Source organism: Neolamprologus brichardi, chromosome 22, assembly GCF_056152115.1.
Source record: "Neolamprologus brichardi isolate AB-2024 chromosome 22, ASM5615211v1, whole genome shotgun sequence".
Taxonomy (NCBI): domain Eukaryota; kingdom Metazoa; phylum Chordata; class Actinopteri; order Cichliformes; family Cichlidae; genus Neolamprologus; species Neolamprologus brichardi.
The window spans coordinates 27863978-27889214 of record NC_142124.1 but is presented as its reverse complement, the minus strand read 5'-3'; the positions used below and the strand labels follow the sequence as shown (position 1 = coordinate 27889214).

General features: G+C 40.0%; 1 protein-coding gene across 2 annotated transcripts; it reads left to right on the top strand.

Annotated features, from left to right (window-relative positions):
• The first annotated feature begins 6542 nt into the window (after positions 1–6542).
• Positions 6543–23193, top strand: LOC118455973 (CMP-N-acetylneuraminate-beta-galactosamide-alpha-2,3-sialyltransferase 1-like). Of its 2 annotated transcripts, none has more exons than XM_087834904.1 (8): positions 6543–6686; positions 10284–10347; positions 10725–10993; positions 12893–13092; positions 13246–13413; positions 13756–13801; positions 14278–14397; positions 20945–23193. In XM_087834904.1, exons 3-8 carry the CDS (start codon positions 10742–10744, stop codon positions 21110–21112), a joined length of 954 nt encoding a protein of 317 aa, XP_087691030.1. In that variant the 5' UTR covers positions 6543–6686; positions 10284–10347; positions 10725–10741; the 3' UTR covers positions 21113–23193. The 2 variants fall into 2 exon arrangements, with proteins under 2 accessions (XP_087691030.1, XP_087691031.1); XM_087834905.1 differs by lacking the exon at positions 6543–6686 and adding an exon at positions 9946–10003.
• Positions 23194–25237: the final 2044 nt, after the last annotated feature.

Here is a 25237-nt window from a genome sequence, read left to right as displayed (position 1 = left end):
TCTCTCTCTCCCTGGCTCTGTGTCACTGCCTAGTGCCAGGCAGGGATCTGTTGTGACTTGACTTCTCCAGCTGGCGGCTCTGCCTTCCCTTCTGGGGCATCATCCGCATATTGCGGGGCTTCTGTCATAGCGATAGCCAGCTGCTGTGCTCGAGTGGCTTGGTAGGCTGTGTTGCCCTGGCGTTTTGCCCGCGTTCACCGGCTTACACGCCAGTCGCACCTCGCTGCGGCAAGTGCCTTCTCCAGCCTAGTGTAGCCTGTTCTGTCTGGCGTGTTGCCCGCAGTGCGCGGTTCACGCGGCCAGCAGGGTTCCTGTCGTTCCTCGATTGGGACGGCTTCTCGGCTCTGACTGCAGGTTAAGCCGCTGCCGCTGCTGCTGCTGCTGCTACTGCTGCAGCTGCAGGCTGTGTTTCCCTGGCGTATTGCCTACGCTTCGCCGGTTTACGCGCCAGCAGTGTTTTCCAGCCTGCAGCGCCAGGCTCTCTGCAGGCGGTTCACCCATTACACGTTAGCCTGGCCTCGCTGTGTCTGATAAGCCAGCCAGCGATTGTGTTGTGTTCCAGCCTGCAGTGCTGGCTGTACTCGAGTGTCCCGTCCTCGAGTTCACTCTTGTGGCTCCCCTGTCTACGGACAGCGCTCAGCAGCCACTTGGCCCTGGGGTGACCTGCCAGTTGGGTCCCTGGCTTGGCCCTCCTCTCCAGCGGCTGCACTGCAGCTGCCGGCTGTATTCTCTTGTGTGTTGCCCGCATTCGCTGGCTTGCCCGCCCATCGGTCCTCGCTGTGTCTGATACGTCAGCCAGCGCATGTGTGTTCTCCAGCCTCCTTAGCCAGTCTTTTTCTGGCATATAGGCTGCTGCAGCTGCAGGCTGTGTTCCCCTGGCGCATTGCCGCATTCACCAACTTGCCCACCAGTCGGTCCTCGCTGTGTCTAATGCCCCAGCTAGCGGGTGAGTGTTCTCCAGCCTGCGGCGCTGGCTCCCTGTCTGGCGTTGCCCGCTTCTTGCACGCACCCAGTAGGGTCTCCTCTCAGCGGCTCGATGAGCTACGCTTCCTCTCCTCTCTCTGCTCCTGGAATTCCAGGTTCGGGCCCTGGGCTCCGAAGGCTCCAGCTGAGGATCCTTGGGGAGCGTATGCGTGGGCTCGTCCTAGCCGACTGCCCGTGCTTCTGGCCTTTTGTCGTTCCAACCGCATGCCGCGGGTTGAGCTTGCCAGACCTTGCTGTGTCTGACATTTTGGCCAGTGAGTGAGAGGTCCCCAGCCTGCGATGCTGACTCTCGGTTGGTACTTTGCCTGTGTGTCACGGACTTACATGGCCAGCATGGGGATGCCCAGTAGCTGGGACTTTGTGTCTGACCTCGAGTGTCTCATTGCGAGTTCACTCTTGAGGCTCCACTGTCTGCGGACATGCACGTGGTGACGGTGCTGGGGGTAGACCGTCGGGTTGTCGCCTTGCTCAGCCCTCCACTTACGCAGGCTAGGCTGCCAGCCCCCCCCCCCCCCCTCTCTGTCTGTCAACAGCTCGGGGTGGCTTCAGCTTTGAGGATGGACGGGTCACATCCCAAGCTTCACCTGTGGTTGCTGGCTGTGTTCACCTGGCGTGTTGCCCGCTTCGCCGGCGCCAGTCGGACCTCGCTGTGGCGAGTGAGAGTTCTCCAGCTGTAGTACCGACTCTCTGTCGGGCATTGCCCGCATGTCGTAGCCCTATGCGACCAGTGGGCTGTTACTTGGCGGCTTGGTGTGCTGCGTTTCCTGGCTATCTGCCTCACGGTTCCCGGGCTGACCTTGAGCGGCCGATCACTTGCGGTCCTGCATCCTGCATGACCGGTTCAGGCCAGTCTGGCATCTGCAGACTGCTGCCTCCACCCCCTGGCTCAGCCTTCGCATTGCGAAGCCCTGATCAGGGTGATGTCTCTATTGGTGCGTGGTCACTGACTCCCGGCACCTTCACTCTCGGCGGTGCATTGTCTCCTTGCGGGGTGTCTTACAGAGTTACCCCGTACATATGGAATATGTAACGGTGTGGAGAGATAGTCTCTCACTAAGAGAACCAAGGTTACACTGTAACCGTACGATACCGTAAAAGTCCATTTATTTCTCTGCATGTAGGGAGGACTTTTTTCAGAGAACTGGTTCTCAGTAGTTCAGTTCTTTGGATTGTGCTTATCGGTTACTATCACACTTATACAATTAACAGATTTCAGTTGTGTGCCAGAGGAGGAAAACAGTGGTGCATTCTACGGCAGGGATATGAACAATGTTTTGTTTGTTCACCTTTTAACAAAGGGGGAAATCCCTCCAACATGTACAAACATTTGAACACACAGCATGCAATTAATTTGCATGTTAGCAATGTCTTTGATATGCTGCTTAGTGATGGTAAGCCAATGAAAACCCAATAAGAATCGATAAGAGAATCAATAAGGTATTAAATTGCTAAGTGATACTGATATGGGAAAACAGCCCTTACTTGTCGAAGCATGGACTCCACTAGACCCCTGAAAGAGTGCCTTTAGGGCAGGTTGCCCCACTGCATGTTTAAATGCAGATGGGACACGGCCCGTGAGTAATGATAAGTTAATCAATGATAAGAAATGAGGCCCAATTACATTGAACCCATCCTTTAAAATCCGGGATGGGAGGAAATGATGAGCCGAGTTCGAACTTCTCAATTGATCATTCATACTTTTAAAAGTAAAAAGTGAAATTGACTCAAAGTGGTAGAAGTTGGACAGAGATTCACCAGGAGGAAGAGAATTCACTACAGGAAGATGTGGGAGTGAGGTTTTTAGAAGTGAAATCTTCCGTGTAAAATAATTAAAAAATTGCTCACAGAGAGCTGGGGAGCCAAAGTCTAGTTTATCAGGGCAAGGATTGATGGCAGAATTGAAAATTTTAGACAGGGCCGGGGGTTATGGCTATTAGTCGCGATGATGTTGGACAAAAAAGCAGCTTTAGAAGTCTTAACACCATCCTGATATATAGTGCAGCTGCTACGTAAAATTTCGTAAAATGTCTGAAGGCGAGGAAAGAGCCCAGCTGATTTATTTTTTCAAGTGGAGAAAAAATGCCAATGCCATATTGTCTAATATAGTCACCAAATATTTAGAATTTTACAAGGTTGATCTCCTAAAATTAGTGTTATTGTTAATATCTGTGGAGAGTGGAGAGTTGTCATACCCTGAGAGCAGGCAGAACTCTTACACGCACAAACAGTCAGAGACAGGGAAGCAAGAGAGCTAAGGTGGAGAGCAAGAAAAACTGTCAGCAGTATACACACACACACACACACACGATAAAGGTTGATGTGGATCACCCAGCTTTGACAATGTATGGTATGCTGCTTTTCAAGAGGTGGACCCTTGGACTGCCGACCAAATTATGGTCCACAGTACTTTCCAAATTAAATATATACCCAGCAATATAGGCAATAGAGGATTAATGATTTAATGACCTCCAGAAAATCATTATCACCAATCAGAGTGAAAAGAAACACTTGTTCAAAATTACTCAAATGAAATAAAAGGGAGATAAAAGAAAACAAAGGGGCTTATTAAACATGGCTCACATGGAAGTGCTGAAGTGTTTTGCAATTACAAAATTTAAATTAGAATCCCCAAAATTGGACTTTTAGACTGATGAATCACAAAAGGTTAAAGTTAGATGTCATTATATATGATGATACATAGAGGGCGCTCTTTTACTACTTAATAGAGCAGAAGAAACTTGACACCCTAACCCTGTTAAACATAACACATAGGGTTATTTTTCCAAAGTCATGGCTTAATTTTAGTTCTGTAAATCAATTATTATTTATTAATATTTAAAATATTGTAAATGAGAACAAGAAAAAAGAAATCATTTTATATATAAAGCGGGTGGTTCAGTTTCCCTGATGTGAATCAAGCCTAGTTTGAGAATAAAATGGTTATCACTGACATTTATCACACTGACATGAGACACAGACCTTCAAAGTAAAACAGGAAATATAACACAGAGACCTGACACTGAGACAGAGTCATGACTGACCGGAGAGACAGAGGGAACATGAAGCACAGAGAAAAAGGGTAACCACAACACAGGTAAGGTACAGAAACTCCAAGCTTCTTTAAGAATAACCAAGAAGTATAAATCAAACACAAAACACTGGGTCACAGCCAGGACCATGACAGCAATGACAAGAATGCAAAAGACAAACAATGAAAACCTGGAAAGCCAGTTGCCTGGTAATCAAAGGGCCTGCAGCCAATTTAAAATAACACTTCACCTAGAATCCACCCAGTTACAAATAGATCATCAGTTGTAAGAAATTTGAAAAAATTAAAAGCTTATTTGTACTTTACATGTACTACCTGGCATTCTAACACAAAAGCTGACAAAATATTCAGTTTTCCATGCTCAAATAAAGAGACAAAAAAAGGGCATATGACCAAAATAATTTGTTTGTTTGTATGACCAGAGTAAAATGTTGTACCTTGGTATACAACATTGGAATTATATGACAGTTGTTTAGCAGGTCAGATGAACACACTGGGAAATTGCTTCTTTTTAGAGAATCCATCTTAGAATTTGCAAAGATCTAAAATAAAGTGTGTTCTGTGGCCTCAAATATCAGGCCACAGAACACTGATTTAGTTTCTGCTTATTAAATTTCTTATAACCTTCTTGCCATTGGTCTATGTTGAGTCAGTCTTGAGACTGACAGTTCTTAACTTCTTTTTTTAAGCAGAAAACCTGCAGAAACAGGTAACGGGAGTATCATGATCATTTACCTGAAAACTACCATCTAATTTCTTTCCAGTTTAGAACAGAAAATGATCAAAACAAGAAGCAAACAATGGAAAAAATCTATTACACCTTCCTGTGTTTTGGCACGAAAAGCAAGTACCACACAAAAGATCTAACGGCCACAGCATGCAAGACTGAAGGGTGGTTTTTGCAGCGCTTTCCCAACACTTTTGCTTTAAAGACAAAACCAGGAACTAAGAACTCAAATTAATTACAAATTAAAGGTAAGACAAACTAAACAACTGCAAGCAGCTGTAAAGTCAACCACACAGGATAAATACAATGGAAAAGACAAAAGAGAAAACTAGAGCTAAACTAAGTTAGACTCAAACTGAACATAATTCAGCATAAACAGAAATTGGGAGTCCAAAAATACAAAATCCTTGGTCCAAAACCCAGAACAGTGGTTCCCAGAACCCAGAACAGATACAAGATGAAATTGGAAGAGAAGACCAACAAAAACATTAGAGCAGAAGTTATACATATATATGTGAAATTTTCTCTTTGATCAATACAAGAATCTGTATTCCATCACAGAAATGGAAATAGGATTTAAAGTTTACCCCTGATGTCAACCAATTATTTATATAAGTATACAATACAGGGGAGATACAGACTGCCAGTGGGGTCATGTAGTGGTATCTGGATAAATTTGCTGGATAGGATGTCACGGTCCTGGGTCGGTGACCCAGTGTTTTGAGTTTCGTACTTTTACTTTTGATTTTATCATGGATTATGACTGTTTGTGTTTTGGTTTCTGTCCCACATTTCAGGTCTCTATGTTCGGTCTCCCTAGTCTCTTTCAAGTTTACGTGTCATATTTCTCTCCAGTATAGCTAGTTTTCTTTCCAGTCTGCAACTCGCAATAAAGCTGTCCATTTTGAGTTCATCTTGCCTCTGTGAGTCCTGCATTTTGGGTCCTTTTCCCTGCCTGCCTGCACACAGCCATGACATATCTAGTCTTTGATTTTCCATGTTACAAGATACTTTCTACTTCAGCAAATTAAGACAAGGCATCAGGTTTCACTTTAAGCACCATAGCTTAAAGTGAAATTGAATCGACCAAAAAGTAGCTGCCATCTGACTTGACGGGAGTTCAACTGTTTTTTTGCAGGTTGAACAGGTTTCTTTTGTCTGCCCAAACAATGAACGGTAGCGCAGTCCTCTCTAGCCTCTGAACTGACAAAGTTAACTTTACAGCATCGTAGGAAGAAAAGCAATGGTAGCTCACTGCCCAGCATAAACGCAAGGTGCTGTATAAGGGCTTGATTTATTTGTTTGATTTATTTGTTGTGTAATTAATTAAGTAATTATGCCATAGTAATAAGGGAACATTGAAAATGTATAACTCGTTGAGGGGGACGGAGGACCTAAAGGGTTGGGCAATTGAAAGGTTACATTTTTGATATTATTTCTTTTGTTATATTTTAGCTATTATTCTCACATGGAAGTAAACTTAATGGGATAAATTAGGGTTTATGTCGTCTTTTAAAAAAGACAAAAAGGGGAAACTGTTGGGATTTAAATATATAATCTGAATGCTTATCTGCTGATTATATTGTTTTATGTATAAGAGAGGGCCAGCTTTGAGTTTGAGTTAAAAGTACTGACAGGAAACTATGCTTTTGCCAAAATAGGACCTGCAGCCAGAAAGTGAAACTAAGCAGAGTCTTTGATCAAAACTTAAAGTGTGTGTGACGTCTAGAGGAAGTATATAAATGACTAAGCCGCCTGTTTTGCTTCAGACTTTGGCTGACGTGTCTGTGTGTCTGCTGAGTCTCCATATTCTGTAATATATAAAATTAAAGATCATTTTTAGAGTTTGACCACTTTGAGCCTTGTGTCTTTTTTGGCCGTAAAGAATACAAAGAACTGGGATTTAATACGCCTCTGCACAAAAAAGTAAGGAAAGCTCAATTCTCACTGTTTAACCTCTCTCTGTCACTAACCTCGCTGTGTATCAATTCCGCTCTCGCTCCTGTTTCAGACGTTCTGTCCCGGACAGGACTCTCACTGTAAACTTTGATTATGTTATTGTAAATAAACTGATTGTAAACTCGATCGCTTCTGTGCATTGTGTCTGCTTTTGGATCAATTTCTGTGCCGTCTGTGACAAAGTTATCATCTTCCAGGATATAATAAATAGGTAGATAAGTACCTTAAAAAATGTAATCCATAGTGTAATTGGAGTTGTATATACATTGCTACACAACTAATAAATGGCTTAATATCAGTGTTATTCATTTTTAATTCAAAAATTCAGTGTCTAGGAAGTATTAAAATGTATGCTAGTATCCTTTTTTGGAAGTGTTTCTTTTACTCCAATATTGTGACGGATTTGAACATTTGTCAGTGTCATAAATAGCATACAAATCATCATCAGTTTTAATAATAGAGTACTGTTACTTATTTGGAGACCTCTTTATAGTGATGATATGTGTATATCACAGTCACTGCTGACTTCTTTGTCTACTAAACCCCTGAATAACTCACACACCATGAAATATACATATTGTATTCGTTAGTCAGTAGTTAACAGCTATTGTTATTGCAAGCAGCTGACAAACCTTTTAACATGTCAGCAGTCATACTGGTCACAAAATAAAGTAAAAGTTTAGAACTTTAGAAAGCAAATTTAGCGCATTATTACCAGTCCTTTCTTGTGTTGACAACCTTAGGTTGTGTCCACGCCTTCTCTTTCAACATTATTTTCAGTATCAACAAACCAGATGCCTCAGGGCAAAACAGTGACAAGTCACAGTGTAAAAACAGTGATTTGTCTAAGAAGTTTACATCCAATGGTTTCCACATAGTGGAAATGGCAGAGATAAACCCCTAAAATTCCCTACACCTTCCTTTCACCTAAATTTAAAAATGAAAATCTAAATTTTGCAAGAGAGAAAAATATTGCCATTAGTCCCATTTAAGAATAAACGTAAATGGGATAGGTAAGCAAGCATTTCTAAGTGATGTTATTTGTAATGTTTCAGTTGAGAGAAAAATAAATAAATATTAAGCATCATGTGTCTTTTGCAAGCCAGCTGCACTCACATGATTCTCTACTGATCCAAATCAGCTAACACATTATAAGCAAAGATAATAATCTGTATCTTAATTCAAAAATATCATATAACACTACTGTTTTGTAAATATTAAATAAACTGATTTCCAGTGTTTAAGACAAATTAGTTAGTATAACAAATAGTTCTTTTAAATTTTACTTGAAAAAAAACCCCAAACAACTATTTTATTTTTTAATAATTTTATTAAATCTATTTTTCTGGATGATAGAAGCCACTTATAAAGCATATCAATGAAAAAGAAGATATTTTTTTTGCAAACTAAAAAACAAAATGTGACACACTCTGGGCAGAGAGACATCCATAAAGAATGGCTTAATGCTGGATGAGGACAAAAACACACAATTGGTTGAAATAAATACCCAAAGTTTCACCTGAAGACATCAGTGTGAAAAGAAAAAAAAACCCATCACAGTAAGAACAGTGGCAGAGGTCAGAAATAATTGCATCAAAGCAGCAATGACGTTTGTAGGGTTACTGAAGTTGGGCTAGCTGGTATATAATGATGTGCTGTGTGATCGCTAGCGACACAGCTATGTTAGCATAACATAAACACAGTGAAGCTGGAGGATGAACGCTAACTTTTTTCCACTTGATAAAAGTTAATGTGAGGGTTCCCGATGGTTAGCGACAAATATAATCGCATGGCAGGATGCTGTAAGCAGACCAAACTTCAGAGAGGAGAACAACTGAGATAATCCAGCCACAATTCAAGGTTAGTCATTAATATACTGCAACAACATGGGAATAGAGCAGCTACGAGAGAATTCAACATTAATCAATCAATGGTATGGAAGTGGAGGAAGCAAGAAGAATGAGTTGAGTAAAATTTGACTTATCTGACCTGTTTTTTTTTTAAGCTTAATTTGCCTTATTATCCGGTGCACCTTATGTATGAAAACAGACCCGGTCATCAAGCCCACTCAAGAATGGTGCCAATTATTTTAGGGATTGTAACATTTAGTCCTATCAAGTAATCATAACAATAATAACAATAACAATTACAACAACAATAAGAACTCTTATTATTATTATTATTATTATTATTATTATTGAAACACTTTTTCACATTATGCACTGGATATTACACAACGATAAAGGTTCTCCATTTATTTTTTATTACAGTTAGTATGTCCTTTGCATGGTAATACTAGCACAAAGGACACAAAAAATGACATCAGACAATGACATGTGAAGGGGTCCTGCCCAAATATCAATGACACTATCCTCTTGAGGCTGTTTTGGCAGCATTATTTAGACAACTTATGTTGGGTTTTCTATTACTTTGTTACTTTTTCATTTGTGTTCTTAGTAGCCTCAATGAATGGTCAGTGTTAGTATTTGTAGCTCCCATGTTGCATAGTGTTTTAGAGTTAGAGGTTTTAAAGATAGGCGATTGTGGCTCAAGAGTTGGGAATGCCTTGTAATCGGAAGGTTGCCAGTTCGAGCCCCAGCTTGGACAGTCTCGGTCGTTGTGTCCTTGGGCAAGACACTTAGCCTGTTGCCTACTGGTGGTGGTCAGAGGGCCCGGTGGCACCAGTGTCCGGCAGCCTCGCCTCTGTCAGTGCGCCCCAGAGTGGCTGTGGCTACAATGTAGCTTGCCATCACCAGTGTGTGAATGTGTGCGTGAATGGGTGGATGACTGGTTGTGTAAAGCGCTTTGGGGTCCTTAGGGACTAGTAAAAGCGCTATACAAATACAGGCCATTTACCATATGACCATATATGAGGGTGGAATCTTAAGTTTTCAGCTAATAATAAAGAACCTCTAGTAAGAGTTATGCGTTAAATGTTATGGTGTAAAACATGGACTCAAATATCAGCTGTATTGTGCTGAGTAAGAGGCTAATAGAATATATATTTAAAGGTATTTATGTATATCTATGTGTGTTTGCATGTGTGTCGGTTTTGTGGGTTGTCATAATAAAATAAAATTTAGTGCCACGACTTCTCTGTGTGGCAATGCACAAGTCAGACACAACCTCTATAGTTATTTGCACATAGTCAACAACCACTCCCTCCCTCCCTCCCTCTCCCACTGAACAGTTGCTCATTACTTTGAGAGCTACATGGATAGCTTAATAGATATATCCTACAAGTTCTTCTTGACTCATATTCCTGGTTTTTTAATGTGTTTTTGGTAAGATGCATTAAATTTACACTCTGTGTTATCTCACACTAATCTGTAGCGCACCTCTGAAGTGTGTTTGCATTTATTTAGTATGTATTTCCCAGATTTCTTTTTTCCTATTTTTTTTCTAACAGTTTAGCAATTGATCTTGTTCTGCCTCAAAGAGTGGCCTAATATTGTGTAGTCAAATTCTTCAGAAGCAAATGGGATAATTTTAATGAGTGCCATTTTGAGTTGTTTTGCTTTTTAATCAATGTGTTGTTTTTGTTGCTATGTTACTTCATTTTAGGTTAATCAGCACCAGAACCACAATGAAAGTTTAACTGAACAGGAGTTTTTCAACAGCAACAGAGGTAAGCAGAGAAAACAATGAGATAAACAGTTCATGCAAATGCAGAATCTGACCAAGATCTGGAAATATTTTGTACTGTGTGTTTTCCGTTCTGTTGGGTGTCATACTGTTTTATTCAACTTCAAACAACAGATGTTGTTACTTACATGAACTAATAATGTGGGAGGTGATTTATGCTGGTAAATGCTATCTGTTCAAATGCCATGAATATAAGTGGACACTAACCAACTTATGCTTATCCGATTTTGTGCATTCCAGTGCAATGCTGTTAATATGCTGCAAACTATAAATATTTATAAGTAAAGAGCTATTGTTTCTGTTACTGTATTCTAAAGGCTTAGTCCTATTTTTCACATTCACACATGTATTTGTTCTCAGATTGGAAATCTGCCAAGATGTATTTCAAATGGCGAAGATCCAGAGTTAGCATTTTCCCGCTACTGAGTATCACAGCAATTGTTTTGGTCTCCAATCTTTTATGGAGTTTTTCTGGATATACCTTCTGTCATCACGAGCCGAGTCTTTGTGGCTGTCAGAAATGTCTAAGAGACAGTGATCCTTGGTTTAATGACATCATCAGTGAAGCTCCTGAACCCTTTATGTCAAAGAAACATATACCTTCAGAGGAAGATTTCCTCTGGTGGAAGGTAAATAACAAAAAAAATCAACATATCACTTTTTTGGCTTCTGTGGTGATGTTAAAGGTATTATTATTATTATTAAAGAGCAGTATATTCAAGTATGTCATGACATTTAACAACATATTGCTGCTGTTAAATGACACGGTCTACCGCCATCCAAAAAACAAGCACAAATATTTCTCTATTGTGTAAGTAAACAAACTACACAAGTTTAAAGCACCTTGTACTATCCATCTTTTATTCTTTTAAATATACTGCACTCTTCACCCTACTGTATTTCTACCTGAAGAATGGTAAAATCCTTACCATTTACTGGCAATGACAAGTTCTGGAAAACTTTTTTAGTTCCTTTAGTGAAAGTCGCAATATCACAATATGAAAGCGCCTCCCTACGCATAAAACTGGATCATTTGCATTTTTTTTAAAGGGCCAGATTTACTAAATGGGGCAAAAAAGCATGTGAGCGAATTCCCACTCATCAGTAAGACAATCAGTAAGGCAATTGTTTTGGTCTGCAACCTTTTATGGAGTTTTTCTGGATATAACTTCTGTCAAAAGAAATGGCTTAATATGGCAATGAGAATTTTTTTGTTTCTCTCAAGAAAGGGGTAGCGTTCAGGCCCAGGGGTTGAGGTTCTCACTAATGATAACTTAGAGCTCTGAGGTAAAACTGTGACTCTATCTGAATTGAAAGACAAAAAATATTATTTGAATCTACAGTATATGTTTGTGTAAGTACTGTTCATAATCTATCATTGCATAAATGTGCACAACTCATATGCTTGAAGAAACTTACAGATTAATGCTGATGTTGTATCTTGCAGATCAGTCTTAAACTTTTAAGAACAATTCTAAATAGGGCTGTGCGATATGACCAAAATCTCATATCCCGATATAAGAATTCTATCGTCCCGATAACGATATAAATCACAAAAATGTGACATTTTCTGTAACTTCTGTGAATCTCGGGCAGCTCAACTTGCGGGAAGTGTTTCCAGCTGCGCGTCATGTAGCTGGAGTCGAGTGTTTTAACCGATGCACGAAACTATACATTTTTAGACATAAGTTGTAACGGCCGCCGTTTTCTTTGTGAGTATTTATTACACGGCGTGCTGCGGGTAAAAAGCCTGTTCTACCGTTTGAGTCTAAGGTTTATTTTTTAGCACCTGGCGGCTCTTTTTTACTTCTCATGCGTAAATAATCTGCTTTTTCACGTGGTTCAGTTTATTTTGAAAAGTCTCAACAGGATCTTGAGTTTTATTGTGAAAGGTTTATGTGGAACATAAACAAGCGGACACGCGATGGTGTTACCGTCGTTGTTGCTAACCACAACGCATAAAAACAGGTGCTTGTCCGCCTGTACTGTGGTTATATTAAATATAAGAGAAAGAGAGATCTTTAAGAAATTAATATAGCCACTACAGTGACCATCAAAACAATGAAAAAAATTATTGCTGTAAATAGTTCATTTTGCGACACCACGAAACAAACGATAGCGTAAAATGAAACAATAGACGTTTTTATATCGTCATCCGATATATATCGTTATATCGAACAGCCCTAATTCTAAATATCAAATGAAAGTACTGAAATAAACTTCAGGCCTAATAAGATTTTTGCCTAAATCAGTCTACATTTTTTACTCTTGAGCTTCAGTGATCTTTCACAGTTGTTGTAAATGGCGCATCATAATATTGATGCTGATATGGAAAAAGTCAAAGGGGTGGGCATTTAGACAAGATCTAACTGTGAGCTGTGAGCTTAATCAAGAGGAGTGTATGTTTGAAAGGATCTTTCCCAGACTTACTGGTGACTCATGAACTTGTAATCATTGGGAAATTCTATAATATTTTTGTTCTGTGGGGAAGTTTGATTTTTTTTCAATAACTTTCTCCTCTTTGTCAGAACTTACAGGGGAGAAGACTTCAAAACTTGACTTTCTACAATGAAACTCTAGAGAGGCTATTTCAGACAATAACACCAGTTGCAGATATTGGAGAACCTCGTCCTGATCACTGCAGGAGTTGCGCCGTGGTGGGGAATTCTGGAAATTTGAGAAGATCGCATTATGGACCTCTGATTGATTCCCATGATATCGTAATAAGGTAATAATCATTTAACACAAACATAAAATCTAATGTAAACAATGTTCTTGCGAGACAAAAAATATAATATAATATAGTATAATATAATATAAGTCTATGTATATTTATGTATCTAAAGTATGTGCTAAATATGTATCCTTCTGTATAATTTAGAATGAATCGGGGGCGTACCAAAGGCTATGAAACAGATGTTGGAACCAAAACAACTCATCATGTCATGTATCCAGAGAGTTCTATTAGACTGGACAATACCACTCATCTCTTGTTTTTTCCTTTCAAAACAAGTGACTTTTTGTGGCTCATGAAGGACTTAAATCAAGGGTAGGCTAAAAGGGCTACTGTCTTAAAACCTATGTTGCTAGAAATTGTATAACTGTTTTGTTCTGAATAGCAGATTTTAACTGCTTTGCAATATAGTTTCAGCTAATTGTAAGGAAAAATGCAGTCTAGTTTTTTTTTGTTTTGTTGTTAGAACAACCAAATTAAACAAAACAGTTTTTGAGACAACCCATCAGATGTCAGCCATTCTTTTTTAAACAGCAAAAAGTGCAGAAAGTTATATGAATTGTTATAAGAACAACTTAATCTTTTGTTGTGATGTGCTAGTCTTAGGTAATTATTAGCATTTATTTATGTAATCAGTTCATTTCATCTTTTCAACAGGAAAAATGGTGCTACAAAATTAAAGAAGATAACTAACAAAGATTTGGTGAGTATTTTAGGTTTACATGAACAAAACTGGCATATAATGATATCTAAGAAGTATAATAATAAGTAATAAATTTAAGCTACCATTAATTCAGGCAGGCGACAAAGTCAGCTGATTTTACACACTGAACTGGATAATCTCATATACAGTAGGTTTTACTATTAACCTGATTTAGCATATCCACTATTGCTACAGATGTGCAAGCCATTTCACAAGCACCTCAGCTTTTTCTTTGTTGCAGTATTTACTGTTTACTCTGCTCTGTATTGGGTATTGTTATGGTTTTCCCAATCTCTCATACTTGGCATTTATGTGCCTGGAAGGTCATGCAGGTCAATAGTCAAAGCCATACCACCAAAAACAAATACTGGCTTCTCTTAGCTACAGTGGTGCTAATTTAAAGTATTTTGTGAATTCATTGCAGAAATTAATAGTTCATAGAACTCAGATTTAAGGCTATGTCTGATTCATAATAGATCTGGATCCTCCATCCGGCTTTCATGAAATATGTTCATCAAGAATGGCTGGGAAAGAAGGGTGCTTATCCATCCACTGGCTTTCTTGCTGTGGTTCTCAGCCTAGTGATGTGTGATGAGGTATGTTCACTTTAAACAATTTGTACATTATGCATCTGACTGACAGTGGTGGTAGTTAAACACTGAGAAACACTGATTTACCAGCAAAGTTGAGAAAAGTCTGCCTTAGATGACTACATGACTAAAACAGAAATGTATCTATGGTTATTTCAAGAAGAGTCAAGAAGAGTGGACATCTGATGGTTGACACATTTACCTCCAAACCAAAGGCAGCAACTACTCTAGCTAAAGACACATCCTCTTTTAGGGTTGTGTTTAAAGGTGCTACCATGAAGGATATCAAGTGTTAAAAGTTTTGCCAAACCAAACATGTAGAGCCTACCCGCTTGTGTCAAAAGAGCAGCTGAAAGTAGTTTTACATAACTCTTGGCTAGCAATGTGTAAAAATTCCATACTTGGTATTGATTCAATGCCAAGTACAGGGCCAGTGTTGGAGTCAAACAGATTCAACAATTAGTTTTAACTTGGCAAGAACAGTGTAACATGATTTTTGAGCTGAATGTGTTTGTTTGCCTGAAAAGCAATTTTTGTGTCAGCTTCTGTTTAAATGGGCGAATTTGGTCGTTGTGTCCTTGGGGAAGACACTTCACCCGTTGCCTACTGGTGGTGGTCAAAGGGCCTGGTGGCGCCAGTGTCCGGCAGCCTCGCCTCTGTCAGTGTGCCCCAGGGTGGCTGTGGCTACAATGTAGCTGCCATCACCAGTGTGTGAATGTGTGTGTGAATGGGTGGATGACTGAATGTGTGAAGCGCTTTGGGGCCCTTAGGGACTAGTAAAGCGCTATGCAAATACAGGCCATTTACCATTTAAATGTATTATATAAATAAAATTAAGTTGACATTTAAAAATCAAGGGTTACTACATTGAGAAATTTCCTTAGTTTATGTTTGATGTACAGTGTGGGCCATTTATATGGATACACCATAATAAAATGGGAATGGTTGGTGATATTAAAGTCCTGTTTGTGGCACATTAGTATATGTGAGGGGGCAAACTCCTCAAGATGGGTGGTGACCATGGTGGCCATTTAGAAGTCAGCCATCTTCATCATATTCAACAACCTACGCATGTTATTATATGAATTGTGCCCTTTAATAAAACCCGTTTGGTCCTCATTAATAAGCGAGGGGAGTGAAAACTCCAGACGTTTTACTAATATCTTGGAAAGGATTTTTAGATCCACATTCAACAAAGAGATTGGCCTATAGGAGGCACAATCTTCAGGTGGCTTGCCCTTTTTAAGTATAAGGGATATATTGGCTTCCCTTAAAGAATTGGGCAAGAGACCCTTTTTAAAGGAGTCATTGTACATGTTCAGCAGCGGGCCAGCTAAAATTTCTCTGAATTCTTTATAAAACTCGGCACATAGTCCGTCTGGTCCCGTTACTTTGCCAGCCTTCAGCTCTTTAATGACGTCTAATACCTCCTGTTTTGATATGGGAAAGTCCAATTTGAGGTTCTGGTCTTCAGACACCCTGGGAAGGTTAAGAGGGGCAAAAAATACATCCAATAGGTCTGCTGTATTTGTCTGAATTTGCGGTTTATAAAGGTCTTCGTAGAAATTTCTAAATATATTATTAATACTGGTGTTGTCAAAAAACTGTTTACCATTTACATCTTGGATTGAAGTGATGTTCTGAGAGTCTGATTTCTTCTTAGTCAGGTAGGCTAAGTACTTCCCAGGTTTGTCACCATGTTCATATAACCTTTGCCTAGCAAATCTAATTTTAGTCTCTGCATCTTTTGTCAGTAGACAGTCTAATGCTGAACGTAGAGCATAAATCTCTTTGAGTTTACCCGTAGAAGGTTTTTTAAGATAATCTCCTTCTGCGTGTTTTAGCTTGGATTCTAAAACCTTCCTTTGCTCTGCTTGTCTACGCTTTCTACCTTTAGTATATGAAATAATGAGACCTCTTGAGTAGGCCTTTAATGTCTCCCAGAGTAACGACGAGTTATCCGTGGAGGGTGTATTAATTAACAAGAACTGTCCAAGTTCCTCTGTGAGGTAGCCTGTCAATCCTAGATCGTACAGGATAGAGGGGTCAAAGTGCCAATGTCTATCCTGGGGGGCCGGATTCCTGACGTTACAATGAAGGAAAACTGCTGCATGGTCTGATATAACTATGTTACCAATCGAGCTAAACGTAACTGATGGCAAAATAAGGTTTGGGACAAAGAAGTAGTCAATTCTTGTATAACAAGTATGTACTTTAGAGAAAAAGGTAAATTCCTTATGTGCAGAATGCTGTGCCCTCCATACGTCAACATAATCCAATTCCCTACATAAGGTAATGAGGGTCTTTACCTTATGTATTTCATCCCTTTCACTGCCCGTCGCAGTGTCAGACACTACAACTTTCCTTCGTGGCATGTTGTCGGACTGTTTCAAAAAGTAGTCGCTGATGCTCATCCCAGACTTACAAATAGTCAATATCTGTATTTTAAGTTTAACTGCAGGTTATCAGTGTAAAATCAATGAACTGGCGTGCTAGCACTCTCAGGTGCAACCTTACTTCAAGCCGCCATCTTGGTTTCCCCGAAGGCTGAAGATTTAACAAAAGTGGAAGTGCATATGAGAGAAGGATGCAACCTACAACAACAATGTTCAGTGGCTAGTGGAGCTAAGATCCCAGCAACAGAAATTGTGAAAGCTGTACTTAGTGTATTCAATAGAGATGTAGTGAACAACAATACAGGCAAACTTCAAGCCAGTTGCACAAGTTTTATCAAATGTGCCATTTACCAATGAGATGCTCTGTCCCCGCTGCTGTTCTGCATAAGCTCCAACCCCCTTAGCCAGTTCATTAACAAGCCTGGCTATGGAAACCAACTACAGAATAGTGCAACTGTTATTCAACAACTCAATCTGGATGACATCAAGCTGTATGTAGCCTTTGCCAAACCAAATTGTTTATTTTGATTACTGAAAAAGCGATCTCAGGTCATTATGTTCTTAAATGTTCAAAAGCATATTAATAGAAATGCAGAGAGAAACTATTTAAAATGTGTTAAAATAAGTTATATAATTTACCCTTTAAGTGGAAAAGTTTGGAATGCATGTGTTTAATGTATGTGATGTGTGTTCTTTAGACTCACTGCCTTCTTATTTACATTTTGAAGTGTCCTTTATTATATTGTTTAATTTTATAGGCACACACCCTCTAGCAGATCATTACATGAAGGAACCTTTTAAAAACAAGAGCGTCTATGCTCACAGGTGTACACACGGGTGCTCACACACACAAACTACACCCTTTTTGGCTGCTACCTCAAAGCGCACTGTGCGCTGTCGATATTACGTGCTGCACAATAATGTTTAATATTTAGTATTTACTGTTATATTCCCATATATCATCGTGATGTTGTTTATTGTATTGCTCTCGTTTTCTTCGGCTTGTTTTCTTTTCTTTCTCAACAGTTGATCCAGGTGATTGATATATGTATTTTCTTTGTCTGCTTATTTAGTTGTTTTTTGTTTTTTTGCCCTTTATCCCCGTCCCTCTTCTCTGCTGTTTTTTCCCCCTCTTCCTTTCTCCCTTTTCTTTTCCTCATTCAAGTCTGTCCCGTATCTAGCAAGTGAAAATAAAAAATAAATAAAATAAACAATAAAAGGTGAATCAAATAGACCATTACGGCAAGACTGGGATGGTCAATTTGGTAAAGTAAATCCGTTTCTTTCTTAACCTTTAGACAATAATTCTGATGGCAAAAGAACCAAACGGGAAAGGGAAAAAAAAAAAAAAAAAGCATTTATAGGCATGTAATAAAGCTCGTGTGCCCCCAGCCAATCCATAAGAGTTTTAGGTAAAGGGGTGGGATTTGGCGGGGGCTGTGGGGTCTACTGTGTGTGTGAGAAGGAGGAGAGATAAGCTCTACTATCGAGTGGACATTTGTGTCTGTAAACTAGCAACATGCTGTTACTTTCATGGTTGAAAGTACCTCATATGTGGAGCTGTTGTAACCTACCAAGAGGAGGAGGAGACAGACGTTTTACCAGTGTGATGGAAGCAAAGCTCGTATGGTCTCTTCTGCTGATTTGAGTTGTGGATTTAGTGTGACTGTGGATTTTGTGTGTCGTGGCTGAACCCTGCTGGCAGCCTTGATGCCCTTTTTCCCACCTGTCTCTTTGAATTGTCAGAAGCTCTGAATATCGATGTTGGCATGTGCCTTTTATTTTATTGGTTGTTTACAAGTGAAGCGGCCACAATGCACCCCAGCCATGATTTAGGCCTGCAACAAGGGTTTTATTTTTAAGAACGTCTGGGACTGAGTGTGCGTGGGCTACCCTCCCCCTAAGATTTTCTGGAGGAGGACAGACATTTGCTTAGACCTCTTAAAGATGTTGAAGAAGCAAGCTCCTTTAAGCAATTACTTTGGTGTTCCTCCACTTCCAAAGAAATGTCAGAAGGAGTCCGAACCCGCAAAAGAAGCGCATATTCTCGGAAAAGTGGTTGCAGGAGGTGAGCTGGCTTCAAACAAATGATGAACGCACAGAGAAGTGGTGCAGAATATGCCGTGAAAATCCCACTCTAGCGGACAAAAACAGTGCCTTTTATATGTACGCAAACGCGCGTTGCAACTTCTTATTTGGTGCACGTCTTTTATTTTGACAGCGCATGCGCACCTGCGGACCACTTATGTGCACCCCGGATCATAGTGAATGAAATGTAGTGAACACCACTTTATCAGTTCTACATATTAATTTACCACTAAACTCAAAAGTTTTTACTTTATTTCGTTTTTTCTTTTTACTGGGAATCACTCACTAAATTGAAGTGCATTTCAAATTATATGCTTGTCTTGTAGCTTGTTGATTCATATTTTGGGTTACAAGCATGAACAAGAGAATATCAAAAGCAAATTACACCTTTGAGACCCAGGCCCCACTCACAGCTACATGAGACAGGTGTTACATGTATGCCAGGAGTGACATCAATTCTCTTGGATGTACAACAATGACATTGGAATGTCATTCAGACTGAAGAACTGTTGTCAGATGGTAATAAAGAGAGGGAAACTACTCAGAACCGAGGGAATTGCACTACCAGAACATTGTAGACACTGAGGATAGCCACAAGTACCAGGGACTTCAACAGGCAAATAGGAACCATGAAGAGGCCACTGGAAAAGCTGCAACTCAGCCACCTGAGACATTGTCCTAAGAAGGGAAGGTGACCAAGGTCTAGTGAGTGTCAGAACCACTGACTAGGATGAAACAAAAGATCCATGAGTACATCAGCAAGATAGAAACAACATATTGGTTAGTTATACCAAGTGATAGCAACCTCAGGAAAAGGGAACACGAGAAGCTTGAGATATACCTAGGGCTGAGAAAGGACCTTGAGAAGATCTGGTAATTTAAGGCAACACAACAGTGATTCAGTGGTAATTGGAACATTGACCCCCAAAGTGGGCAAGTGGCCTCAGTGTCATGAACTCGCTGTGTGCAGGCAGGAATAGGACCCAAAAGCAGACTCCCAGAAGCAGGAAGTGAACCCCAAAAACACGGATTTATTGCTGGAAAAAGGAAAAATCGTACAGAACTAAACTGGGGAATTCTAATAATCATTCACACAGGGAAACACAGGGAGAGTCACAAAGCTATGAGGACACGGAACTGAGGGAGACGCGGACATAAATACACAGACGGATCATGAGGGAAGTGAGAACACATGGGAAGCACAGCTGACATGAATGACCATAAAGAGACAGGGGAAGAGCAAACACAACATAACGCACACTGACGGGAGACTATCAAAGTATGGAGGAGAGGCAACCGAGAGGGAGCGAGGGAGAGAGAGAGCAAAAATGATGGACTAGGGAAATATGAAGGAATAAAACACAAGGAGGGGAAACAAGACACAAGGACTCACACTGTATAAACACACACACTCAGGTGAGACAGAGGACAAAGACACAAGGGGAGATCTAATAAACCATACTAAACAGAATAAGCTAGGAACCATAGAATACAAGTGAACTCAAAAATAATACAGAATGACCAAAAATGCACAACGCCCCCCCCCCCCCCCCCCCCCCAAAAAAAAAAACAACAAACAAACAAAAAAACAAACAAACAAAAAAACTGGGTCAAAAGGACCCAGAAACATGACACTTGGGGGATCCCAGAACTGAGAAGTGATTATCAATGATTATCAGTCATGTTCCAGTGTGGAATCTGGCTGTACCACTCAAGGACATTTACAAAGTGGTCAAGAAGTCACTTTTTTGTTATCTTGGTTGCATGCTTAGGGTTGTTGTACTGTTAGAAGAACCTTCACTCCAGTGAGTGCTCTCATTAATGCTAAAACTGTCAGTGAAGATACTACCCATCCCTATTCCTTTTGCAGAATCCCTGTCATCACAGCATTTATGCATAAAGTGCTCTATGGGCACTCTATGGTCCTCAATAGGACATGGAGATAACGATTTCTTTTAAGAATGCTATTAGTTAATGAATAAATTAACTGAATGAATGAATAAATAAATAAATACAATGCTCCTAGTGGAAACAATACATTAAATCTTTACTTCAATTTTTTTCCCCAGGTCACTATCTTTGGGTTTGGAGCAGACAGCGGGGGAAGCTGGAGCCATTACTTTGAAATCTTCAGAAACAAAAAATTTAAAACAGGAGGCCATCCAGGAGCAATCGAATATAAAATGATAGAGAAATTACACAAAAAGAAGACAGTTGTTTTTTTTAAAGGATGGTAATTTCTTTTTCATGTTTTCATTTCTGTCTTTATCAGTTGCAAATCATCTAACCAAAGACCTGTGTTATAAAAATGAATAAGTGATGGTAATGGCCCTCCCCCTTCAAAATAAATACCACTATATACTAACTTTATCTATATTTGACTTTATCACTAGTAATCTTATATACATGGGCCGATGGTAATTTTTTGTTTTAAATGGGCCGATGTTTTGTTGTTGTTGTTGTCTTTTTTTCTTTACGGTGTAAACAGTGAAAGGTGGCGGATTGGACAGATGCTGGCAGACGTGTAAAAATAACTCAATTGTTTGGTAGTGGCTATGGTGGAGCTTTCACAGATTCAGTAAAATTAGCAAGTGGTGGAGGCCAGCAGGTGGATGGGGGAAAGGGGAGGCGGAGGTGGAGAGACCCATGGCAGCCGCCGGTCCGACTGTCAGGTGAAATGAGCTTCAGGTTAGAAGTTATGACCTGCAGTCTATCTGGGTCAGATATAAACCAAGTTTAGGTGTAGTTTATTTTCGTTGTGCTAACTTTTTACAGTCAGTTACAATAACTCGTACTGTGTACTAGCTAGCATGACAGAGTTTCTATACAGTTGGGTGGGTGCTATATGTTACTGGTGAACTTTATTTTATTCATATGGTTAATTAGTAGAGTTGCCTACCATCCTGTAAAAAACGGAATCCTCTGGTATTCAGAGTTAATATTACGCGGTTCGTATTGAGCTGAAAATAAATGCGATTTGTCCCGTACTTCAGCTACAATAAAGAAAAAGACAAAAAGCTGGAGTTATTCTGTGTCTTTACGCTGTCAGCTGCCTCTTCTTCTCTCATTCTCCCCCCTCCCTCTCCTGCTGCTACTTCAATCATGAAACTGATCAATGATGAATAGAATTTATTTAATATTACTTTCTAGTATCAGCTGATGTTTGTTGGAGCCATAAAAGCTGCTGGTCATGATATCGGTTTGGTTATCTGGTGAGAGGGAAACATGAAGATGAAACCAGGAGATGTCCTTACTGAATCATCAGAGCTGAACAGGTGATGGAGAAACTGGTTTACCTTTTAGGTGACATGAATGGGTTGAAGGAAAGCCATGAACTGTTTCTGAGAGACAACTTACACCAGGATCCTTTTCTATGTAGCTGACAGCTGGTAACTGTGCAGGGCCGGGTCTAGCAAAGTTTTGCCATGGGGCCAGGTAGAGCATTAACCGGAGGGGGGCACAAAGAAATACTTTTCTTTCTTATTCTCATTTAAAATTTCTAGCTTTTAACAAATAGTTATCCGAATCTTACAACCAAAGTCTTCATCTGATGTCAAATTTATAGAAATCCATTATTGTACATAGTAAGTTTTTTTCAGGGTCCCAACATACTTTCTTCAGAAGAAAGTACTGTACATGATGCCAGTATTTTCCCACATTTTCTAGATACTGTACTAGTACTTTCTGTAAAATGCCATCAAAAAGTCAGTTAAGTTTTATTCTTTCTCACCTGTCTTTCTGTCTCCTTTCACTTTTAAAAGGTTGCCATGTTAGAAAAAATATTTTGCCCTGCCATGCTGTTTATTGATGTGGCAAATGAATGGTTTATGAAAATATCACTAAATCTGTCATTTATTATTTTTGATATTCAGTAATGATCATGTCTCACCTCTAGTCTTCTCTGTCTTAATGTCAGGTTTTCACCATATGTTGTAGATAGTTCAGGAAGTTAACTCAACCAAGCAGCCTTTGGGTTTCGGCCAAGTACTGTTTAGAATACCAGAATAGGGAGGATGGTGTAGGTTTAAGTTTATTAGATTGATACATATGTACCAACAAGACAGTGTACATCACTGTCACAACGACGTTTGTTTTCATTCAAAGGCTTTAGGGTTTTTCCTATAATACCTGGTGGGCCGGTCTCTACTCAAAATGCCTGGGCTGATTTTTTGTCCCAGTCCAGCCCTGCTTATATATATATATATATATATATATATATATATATATATACATTTTGCCTCCAAAATAATAGAAACTACAATGCAAAATCCAAAGTGCAGTCATAATCCCCTGTAACTTGTTCATGAAAAAAAAAAAAAGAAAAGTATAGCTGTTTGTTGCTAAAGGGTTATTGAATACATTTGGTAGTCATACTGGATACCTTTCAAGTATACCTTTCAAGACAAGTCATACCTTTCCATGATAAAGATTGAACAAGTCTTTAAATAAACAGATGTGCTTGAGAGCAGTGTGTTTGATTTGTGTTCTTTTTGGGAATGCTAATTTTCCGTCGATCCATTCTCACTTATCCTTATCAGGGTTGTGGGGGAGTTGGAGCATATGCCAGTTATCATAGGACAAGAAGCTGGGTTAACCCTGGACAGATTGCCAGTCTGTCACAGGGCTATCAAAGAGGAACAGATAACAGTTTGCACTCACTTTCACACCTATGGGCAAATTAGAATCACCAGTTAACCTAACCCCACTATGTATATCTTTGGGCTGTGGGAGGAAGCCAGAATACCCAAAGAGAACCCAGGCAAAAACATGCACGAAAAGCCCCAGCTGGATGATGGAATACATATTAGCCACCCATCTTAATCGTTTCTGACATAGATGTACCCTGGAATGTACTTTATATATTTAAGTCACTTAAATTATTAGTTATTTTAGTTATTTTGTATAAGAAAATTGTGTTTGTTGCTTTTATGTATGTGTGATTATTTGTTATTGCTCAGCTTGTAAGATAACATAGTCATTGCCTCATAACAAGTTAACAATAGAAGGAACATGTTCTCATTTCACCTACCGATAATGATAAATGTGGGGGAAGCATATGGACCTTACTTCCAAAGATGAATCTGGGAAGTATTAACATAATGCCTTCAGTAGGGTACAACACTAAAAATGTTTATTTTTATAACGCTTTTCAACATATGGTTACACTGTACAGCCTAAAATGTACACCTGAACAATGAAAAGCAATATACTGTATTTTCGCGACTATAAGGCGCACATAAAAGTCTTAGATTTTCTTCAAAAAATGTGGTGCACCCTATAGTGCAGTGCACCCTGTGTGTGTTGTTGTTATAAGACGTAGTAGAGAACACCATGAGAATGCTAAAGGGGGAAGTGTGGGCGTTGATTGTATATAAAAGAACAGGTATGTGCGTTATGCAGAACATCGTTGTTTTAACAACCCTGAAAATGGCAAAGAGACACGCTTATGAAGCACAGTTTAAACTGAAGGCCATCAGCTATGCGGAGGAACATGGAAATTGAGCAACTGCAAGAGAATTTAAGATTAATGAATCGATTGTTCGCAAGTGGAGGAAGCTGGAAAACGAGCTCCGACAGGTCAAGAAGACGCAGCTGAGTTTCCGCGGACATAAGGCGAGGTGGCCCGAGTTGGGGGAAAGACTCGAGCAGTGGATCATCGAGCAAAGAACGAGTGGGAGAAGCGTTTCGACGGTCACCATTCGACTAAAAGCAGTAACGCTAGCAGAAGAAATGAAAATTGAACATTTCCAAGGAGGTCCGTCTTGGTGCTTTCGTTTCATGAAACGGTGCGATTTTTCCATCCGGACCAGGACTATGGTAGCGCAGCGGATTATAATGAAAAGTTGGCCATCTTCCGCTCCTACTGCAGCAAACACATCGCCGACAAACACATCCAGCCCAGCCACATCACTAACATGGACGAGGTGCCGCTCACTTTCGACATCCCGGTGAGTCACACTGTGGAGAAGAAGGGGACCAGCACGATAGCGATACGCACAACGGGGCACAAAAAGTCTTCTTTACTGTTGGGCTTGGCTGCCATGCTAATGGACAGAAACTGCCGCCTATGGTGATTTTTAAGAGAAAGACTTTGCCTAAAGAGAAGTTTCCAGCAGGAGTCATCATTAAGGCAGATGAAAAGGGCTGGATAAATGAGGAAATTATGAAAGAGTGGCTGAGGGAGGTGTATGTAAGGAGACCAGGTGGTTTTTTCCAAGCATCACCATCGCTGTTGATCTGTGACTCTATGCGTGCCCATATCACAGCTGATGTGAAAAAACAAGTGAAGCAAATTAACTCTGAGCTTGCTGTCATTCCGGGAGGCCTGACAAAGGAACTCCAACGGCTGGACATCGGTGTGA